General features: G+C 40.4%; 2 protein-coding genes across 4 annotated transcripts; both read right to left on the bottom strand.

The window, feature by feature from the left end:
- Nucleotides 1–901: 901 nt before the first annotated feature.
- Nucleotides 902–2,895, bottom strand: LOC140178357 (uncharacterized). Its single transcript, XM_072214971.1, has 3 exons — nt 2,017–2,895; nt 1,731–1,919; nt 902–1,636 (listed from the first exon to the last, which is right to left on the bottom strand). Exon 1 carries the CDS (start codon nt 2,881–2,883, stop codon nt 2,083–2,085), a length of 801 nt encoding a protein of 266 aa, XP_072071072.1. The 5' UTR covers nt 2,884–2,895; the 3' UTR covers nt 902–1,636; nt 1,731–1,919; nt 2,017–2,082.
- Nucleotides 2,896–5,928: 3,033 nt separating this feature from the next.
- Nucleotides 5,929–8,320, bottom strand: LOC112744142 (uncharacterized; the record flags this gene model as incomplete). Of its 3 annotated transcripts, none has more annotated exon segments than XR_003172667.3 (4): nt 5,929–6,419; nt 6,622–6,736; nt 7,425–7,483; nt 8,076–8,320. XR_003172667.3 is itself a non-coding variant. In XM_025793650.2 (4 exon segments), coding segments are annotated over 4 exon segments (462 nt in total), but the record flags the coding sequence as incomplete, so codon positions are not given.
- Nucleotides 8,321–8,761: the final 441 nt, after the last annotated feature.

Below are 8,761 nucleotides of genomic sequence, written 5' to 3'. Positions count from 1 at the left end.
CTAAACCATTAGTCTTTGCCCTAATCCCAAATCAACAACGCTCTCTGTTCCTTCATTCGCAGTAGGGGATCCAAGATTGAAAGATGCATTCTGCAAGGGCTCGTGGAAAATCTGCAACGCTGAGAAGGCAGCCCTCGATGCAAGCCTGCGACGTGGATGGTGCTTCGGGCATTGTGAGTAAAAGTTACGATGGCTATTGCTTTTGTACCCTTCCGGTGGTTCCGTTGAAGTCGAAGACAAGTAGCAACCCTGATAGATGGTTTCTACGCTGCCCTCTGTGGAAGGTAAGATTGGAAGTGTGATGAATATGTGAGGAAGTAGAGTAATATCCCTTCTTGGTTTATCGTCTATTCTCATTCATTTTTAGATTTCGATTGTTCTCTGATGTTTGAACTCTTCGTGTTGTGCCAGAACACAGAAATGCGTTGCGGGTATTTCCAATGGTTGGATGAAATACAAGCGGAATGTGTGGAAGGAGAAGTTTCTTCAGAGAACAGTAATATGCTAGGCAAACCAGAACCCAAAAAGAAAGGCAGAATCAATGTTGACTGTGGGGATGGCCAGGAAATTCAAAGGATAATGATGGTACTGTCTGTGGTGAATGACATGAAGGAGAATCTGAAGAGGGTTGAGTTGTGCCTAATTTTTATGTGTATTTTGATTGGGTTAAATGTGGCTTTGATTATGTTTATGGTGGCTAAGTAGGTAGACATTGTAGATTATAATAGTATAACAGTCAGAGATTGGAATTTTGTAATCTTGTCCTCAATGTAATTGAGATAAATTAATGTATGCTGTGTTCTTGTTGTGCTTTGTTTGAGTTGTTGTTGTGGTGATTTAACCAATATACATGGAGTTTATGTAAGCCATGTCAATTAGTTTTGTAAACATAAACTGAATAAAACACCAAAATAACATCCAGTTATAACCATTAACTACTTAGAGTAACAAAGTTCAGGCCCCAAATAAGACAACCAAAATGACACATGTTCATAGTACCTGCTACAGACCCAAGATCACAGTAACAAAACACAGAAACACTAGGTTAGCACTTACATGCCATAATGGCAGTTGGGTGCATTTTAAGTAAATCATGTCCAAAATGCAAATAACAACAAACTAAAAAACCCAAGAATCTAAGCTCATTTCTTGTCATTTCTTGATGGCTTTGATGGTGGTGGTCCGGATGGCTTTTTCTTCTTCAAGGATGGGGTGGGCATGAAGCCTGTGAACCTGCTCTGGGTGGCTGGGCTTGCTGCTGCCATGGTCTCCCTAGTCACAGTTGGGAGCCTAAATGGTGCTGTAGGTTGGGCCTGAAGACTGGGCCTAGGTAATGGACCTTGAGGCTGAGGCCCAACATTGGATGGAGATGCAGGAATTTGGGTGGTGGTGCAGCTGCTGCATTTTGTGCTGGGGTTGGAGTTGTTGTAGTGGCTGCCATTCCTCTTCGAGTGGTGCTGCTCATTCCTCTTGGTGGAACTGTATTGCCCCTAACAAAAGATGGTCTGCCTCTCCTCTTTGGTGCTGGTGATGGTTCTGAGCTAGCTGGTGGAGCACATGGGTTGGTTGCTGCTGGTATGGTGGCTACATTAGGGGCTGAAGCACTTGCTGTAGTGTTGCCATCATTGATGTTATTCTGCATCAGTTTGTGCATTCATTAAATCAAATCTTCTATGGAGACAGATCCAACAGTTTAGTACAACAAGGTAAAATAAATCACTAACATTTACCTGATCAGGCTGAGTTTGTGGATGGTTTTGAGTGAGCTCTTCCTCATCTGCAACATATGCAGCGTGTGCAGCCTCCATGGTCTCCTCCCAGTTAGCTTCTTGCTCCCTAGCTTCATCCTCATCAAGATCTGGTTCTTCAGCTGCTGCTCCACTTCCTTTGTCAGGACAAGTTCTGCTATTATGTCCAGCCTTGCAAAAAACACATGAGATAGGAGAAGCAGCATTAATAAAGTTCTGCTATAAGGTAAAGTAAATGCATTTAAGTAATGGATTTTGTTTTGCTCACCCTTTTGCAGGTTTGGCATGTTATCTGTCCATATCTTCTCTTGGCCTTGTATTGGCTGCCAGAACTTTACTCAGTGCTATCATTTCTTCTCTTCTTTGTAGGTCTGCCAATAGGCCTCTTGTATGGAGGGGGCAGACATGGCAGCCCTTCGTGATGCTCCCAGTACTCCTGACTCGGTATGCTATTAATGTGAAACATATAAGTTCTATTATAAGCCTCGATAGTGAGTTTGTGATGGACATAGTCTTCAGGTTTCTCGTTCTTTCTTTGGATTGCTGCAATCCCATGACAGCATGGTAGTCCAGTGAGCTGCCATTTTCTGCATGAGCATATCCTCTCTCGTGTATTGACTCTGACTCTATGCTGCCATTTTGTTACTTCAAACTGATTGTGCTCATCATCACCACACCATTGTGCTTCCCAGTAATTGGCTTGTCTTTTTTCTTTCTCTAACCTACTGACCTGTACAGGGGCTATTTGTCCAGTATAAGCCATCAGTGAGTCTTTGTGAGTTGCCATTGTCTTCATGATGTAGAACCTAAGCTCCTCAAGCATTGTCAAGATGCTCTTCCCCCGAAGTCCCACAATTGTTGAGTTAAATGATTCACAGTTGTTGCTTGTCAAACTGTCTATCTTTGGCCAGTCTGAAAACCTTGATCTCGACCACTGTTCTTGTTCAAACTTTGACAAATACTCCCAAGCCTGTTTGTTGATCCGTTTCACAGCTCCCATTGCATCATTAAATTCCTGATCAGTAGTTGCCTTTGCACATTGCCAAAATGTTGCCTTAAGTTCCTTATCCTTCCATCTCTTGTTCAGATTTCTCCACATATGCATACAACAGAATATGTGCTTCACCCCTGGCATGACGTCCTGTAATGCTGGGATTAAACCCTGCATTGAATGGTAACCACAATGAATTAGAGGACATTTGAAAACTAATTTATGTATACTTACAGGAACTCAAAAAACATTAAGATAGTCCACATCACCTTTTGCTGGTCTGACATAAAAACCCAGCCATTCTCATTGAAGTCCCCAATGTCTGTGTGCAACTCCTCCAAAAAGAATCTCCAATTTTTCCTAGTTTCTGCATCAACAACCCCCATACGCTATTGGAAACAGCTGATTGTTCGCATCCTGACCAACTGCTGTTAATAATTGCCCTCCAAAGTACCCTTTCAGAAACGTTCCATCCAAAACAATAAATGGCCTACACCCTGCTCTAAAGCCATTTTTGCAAGCAGCCAAACAGATGTACAAGTTTCTGAACTTAGGCAACCCCTCTGGCTGTGGAGTAGTCCCCATGTTGGCTCTTGAACCAGGATTTGCCTTCATGATTTCGTTAAGGTAGTCTCTGAGCCTTAGGTATTGATCTTTCTCTGTTCCCTCGATAACTTCCTTGGCTTTGACCATAGCCCTATACATCATCCTCTCGTTGACTGAGATGTCATACTGCACTTTAAACCATTCTTGTGCTTCTCTCTGCAGCATGTTGGGATGGATCCTCAGCTTTGGGACCAATTCCTCAGCAACCCAAGCACATGAAACAGATTTACTTTTGTTACTCCTGGGGCACGTATGCTCATCCACAAATGTCTTTATCTGAAAGGATGCTGGGTAGTTGGTCCTGGCACAGTAGCACAACCAAGGGCAGTCTGGATCATAGCAGATCACCCTACACCTCTTCCTCTCATTCCTAAGGTAGAACACCTATCTCCCAATTTGTATGTTGTACTTCTGCACTGCTGCTTTGAACTGCTCCATGGTCTCAAACTCCATATTCAACTCCAGAGTTATTTTTCCATATGGCGTGTTGGGATTATGTTGAGGAAATACAGTTTCCTCTTCGTCATCAGTTGCAGGGGGGCTACAGAGTTCTTCGAATTCATATTGGTACATCTCAGGTTCACTATCACCATCTTCTCTATTCGGGTTAGGCACCTCTACCCATGGTGCTTCATCCTCATTTTCAGGTACAATTCTTTGCCCAGATGGTTGAGGCCTTGGATGATTTCTCCTTGCATTATCCCTCCCACTAGTTTGTGTTACATTATCTGCTGTAAAGTCAGTTGAGATACATGAGAATTGAAGCAATTTCTATTCACATCTACTCTAACTAAAGAAAAAAACTAATTTACCTGTTGGGTTTTCTGTAACAGGGTCCTCTGCCCTTTCCTCATCCACGAAAGGTTCTCGAAATTCAGAACCTCCATTGAGACCAGCAACATCATCATCATTGGTCTCCTCGGTGGGTTCATTCCCAGCTTCAGCTTCTCCATGGTTACTCTCATTTACACCCTCATTCTCGGCAGCTCTTCTTTCTCGGGGTAAACCACTAGGGGCTAGTCTTGGATGTCTCTTTCTAACCTTCTTAGCCGGTTTCTCCGGAGCTGATGCTCCTTCAGTGTCCTTCTCCGCATTCCCGTCATTGGCAGCTTCTTCCCCTGCACCACTCTCACCTTTGTTCGACTCGTTAACATCAACAGTTGCCTCAGGTACACCGTCATTCATATTCTCCTTCACAGCCACACTCAACCCCATCTCCAATTCATTAACCTCACCACTGGTCTCATTCACACCTTCATTCTCCGTCTCATTAGCATGACCGTCAACCTTATTAGTAACTTCATCCTCCTTCACACTATCACCATCTGGATTGACTTCAACCACACTATCACTACTACCATCAGAAAAGACTTCTTCATCTATGATTTCAGGGTTTGCGTCAATGGGGTGATCAAAATATAGGTGTACAGTGTTGTCATTCTTCATCGCACTCTCACACATTCTCATGACTTCAGCATCTGTCCTAAGCACTCTAAGACCCTTACCTAACTCTAAACCAGGTTCTAGCCAGTACACCTCACTGTATCCAGGGTAACCCAAGTCTAAAAATAAACCCTCGACAAAGAACATGTTACATGTCTCCACATTCACCCTGTGTATCTCAGTTACTAAACCCCCGTCATATATCATATTACCGTCAACACCCCTTTTCAAGGCACCCATGTGATGATAAACAAAGGTAACTAGACGATCCATCTAAAAAATCGTAGAGGGAAGATACAATGAATAAAACAATCAACATGATAATAATGCTGTCGACAGAAGGCACGTAAATGAGAGGATGGAGTGAAGGTGAACTTACCTCTACGTAGCGTTCTTCCTTGCGAAGACTGGGGTTGTGATGATGCCACTACCAACCCCTCCCTGTTGACGCTACGACTTCGACAATGTCTCTCAAATCCTCTTCGTTCTTCTTCGCGCCAAGTAACCAGGGCAACGTCTCTCTCTCTTTACGTGACCCTTCAATTTTACTCTTAGTGAAACACTAAGTCACAGTAACTCACCCAGCAGTAACAACACTTGTTTGATTTGGGATTAGGGCAAAGACTAATGGTTTAGGGGAAAATTGAATTCCAATTAACCTAATTTCCACCTAGGCTAGCAATTTAATTAATTAGAAATGACATCTCAATTAAAACATGATATGTCAGCATAATCCGGTGACCACGTAGGCATTCTCCTAACCGGAGCTTAGGTCCGTCCAGGTTATGGATACGTTTGTCAGGTACCATTTTGTCGTTAACAATAGTCAGGTACCGCAATGTCAGCGTTTTAATCTTTCGGGTACTGATTTGGTCATTACCTCTTTAAATAAAAATTATATTACTCAATGATTGATATTTATTGTTGTGTATAATGTAAATAGGATTAGCTCAAATGACATAACATTATCTATAATTTTATATAAATAAATTATAACTTATATAAAAAAAATTATCAATTATATATAGTTTATGTCTTCTATCTAGTTATTATAAAAAATTTAATTAGATTTATTATTCATTCAATAAAATAAACAAAAATATTATAATTTAGATATGATAAAAATAAAAAAATTACACCTTAACAAATATGAATATTATAATTATGTAACGACTAAATTTTTAGTAGGTCTAAATACTATCAATTATTAAGCGCCACTTCTGAGTAAATTTATAAAACTCTAGACTTTGTACTTAGGGCTGGGCATGGTTTGGATTTTTATTAAACCAATTTTTGAAAATCCAGTTTTAAAATCAGTTTCTTTAAACAAAAATTCAATTTTCAAACCATAATTTTTTTAAAAGTAAAATTAATACTAAAGTCATTTTAAAGTGTATAGGTTCATTACAACTAGAATTTGGTTCTTTATAAATCTAATGACAATAGCTAATCTATATAACATTTAATCATTCTCAAGATATCAAAAGAATACCACTAAAAAATCTCTCTAAAATCTCTCTAAATCATCCTCAGGTGCCCAACTACTGCTTCCAGTGCCTTAAGCACCTTCAAGACTTCTCCATGCAGCTCTACAATCCTTTCATCGGCCGCAGCATAAAATGGCACCTCATCTATCATGAAAATGATTTGGCATCAGAAACATTCCAATCTTTTAACCAAAAATGTATTTAAAAAAGAATGCTCATTTTGTTAGGTACATAAAAATGAGAACAGGAATCTAAACTTAAGTCAAATTGGACTCTGCACAAAAATTAGGCTCAAGAAAAGAGCATCGACCAACACAAATCTAATTGAACATAGAATTTAGCACACCTTAATAATCCAAAATCACTAGTTGCTGTTAAAATACAGGGAAAATCATAGGTTCATTATGTAAAATTACAGGAGAGAATGCTGTCTCTGGATCTTCCTTCCCTGATATAAGTACCTACAGACATTTAATCCAAAGAAACAGCAGCCAATAAAACTTCAGCATGATTCATAAACTAATGCATGTTCATATATCTCGCAAGACAGCAGCAGTGTTTAAATAAAAAATTCATATAAATTGAGAGTTATGTACTCAAGAATCTACTGCTGCAGAATCAGAATTCAGTTTCTTTCTGCACAAGGCACCATTTTTCAAAAGGGGAAGCATTTTTATAACTCATAAATTTCTTTAGGGATATGCAGCCTAGTATATCTAATCTAATCATGCAATTAAACATAGGTTCAGAACTTCCCTAAACAACAATAACATGAAATAAAACTAAGATTCATTCAGAGGCCCAGATTGGCAGTAGTAAATCTAACAATTTTCGGTTTTTACTGCCTAATTCTGCAGAAAAAGCTTTGGTGTATTTTATTGATTCTCAACTATCCTTAAGCTTAATCTCAGCCCCAAGTGTTTGATTAGCATTCAATCATCACAATATAAAATCATATATTTAGAAGATCAATTAAACATTCGCCATAACATAATCAAGCACAAATCCAGCAACACAAACTCAACCAATACAGCAAAATTTGCCCATTCAATGATGTAACAATCTAAATTCACTCTCCTCATACAATTTGTGAGTAGAGTGCATGGTGAAGTAAAGTGATGAAGACAGAAAAACTAGTAAGTTAATCACCTGCACCAGTGTGGATAATTACAACAGCCAACTTGATGTTCCTCCCACGAATCACAGCCCTGCACACAAACAACCCCAAACACATTTCTGAAAAATCAAGGCCAAGAAATGAAAACAAAACCAAAATCCCACATCCAAAACCAACACAATACATTCAAATTGTAGGTCATGCTTGGATGATATTGAGCTAAAATCACAAGTGTATGACTCAATCACGAACTATCTTGAAAGTCTTACCATGCAAGTCTAAAATTCTTCTCCACTTTCAGTTCATAGTAATTGAACTCAAAATAAAAGCCATTATATTCATAAAGCAAATAAAACCTCAAACTTGCCTCAACAACAATTCCTTGTTCCACTACATCTCAATATACATTACATATCTCCATTCTCCAAAACAAGACAGCAGCTTCCTCAACATACAATCCGTGCTCAATTATATTACTTTCTTATGCAACATCCTCAAACCCCCCAAACAATAGCTAAAAATCGACATTTTCACTTAAAATGCAAAAAGTAAACACTATCATTATCTACTTAGTTAGCTGCCATTGTTATTGTTGTTCACTCATAATGCTGAATCGTACCTTCTCCAAAACTCCACCATCCAAACACGCACTTAATAGAAAGAGAGAGAGAGAGAGGTTTTACTTGATGGAATCGAGATCGGAGCAGACATTGAGCCACTGAGCAGGGTCACCAAACACGTGCTCCGCCCTGAACACAGCACCGAGGACGGCCGGAACTTTTGTCCGGTGCTTGAGGAGCCAGTCCTTCTTGAGGATCCCACCGACAACCGTAGGAGGCGGTGGCGGTACTTCAGCGTTGGAATCCTTGGGCTTGCGTTCGAAGAGGTAGATCTTGGAGAGGTCAGAGAGGGCGAGGGTGTTGATTGGGTCACGGCGAGAAAAGGCGGACGGCGCCTTGAGGGTACCCAGAGAACGGAGAAAAACAGAGCTGGGTCACGGCGAGAAAAGGCGGACGGCGGAACCGCGGATGGCGGAACAGAGCAGTGGCGCGACGCGCTCGTGGTGGTGGTGGCAGCTACGAAACTGCAGTGCCGGTTGCCTGCTCCGGTGCGGCGGTGCCGGCTGCGGGCGAAGGAGAAAAGGATTCGTGACGGTGCTCTGGATCTGGATTTTTTGAGAATCAAAAGTTAAGAATTAGGGTTTTGTGAGATTTGGATTTTAATCTGGATCTGGATCCGGGATTAAAACCGTTTAAATGGATTGGAGTTAAAACTAAATTATAAAATAAATTTGGTTTGGTTTGAATTTTTTTTGGTTTAAAATTGGTTCTTTTTTAATAGTTTGGTTTGAATTTTTTTGCCCACCCCT

The sequence above is a fragment of the Arachis hypogaea genome, chromosome 14 (assembly GCF_003086295.3).
Source record: "Arachis hypogaea cultivar Tifrunner chromosome 14, arahy.Tifrunner.gnm2.J5K5, whole genome shotgun sequence".
Taxonomy (NCBI): domain Eukaryota; kingdom Viridiplantae; phylum Streptophyta; class Magnoliopsida; order Fabales; family Fabaceae; genus Arachis; species Arachis hypogaea.
The sequence above is the reverse complement of the archived record's forward strand: the minus strand, read 5'-3'. Positions and strand labels throughout refer to the sequence as shown.

Coding starts and splice junctions, on each gene's coding strand:
- LOC140178357 (XM_072214971.1), bottom strand. CDS start 2,883: ATGCCAGGGGTGAAGCACATATTCTGTTGTATGCATATGTGGAGAAAT.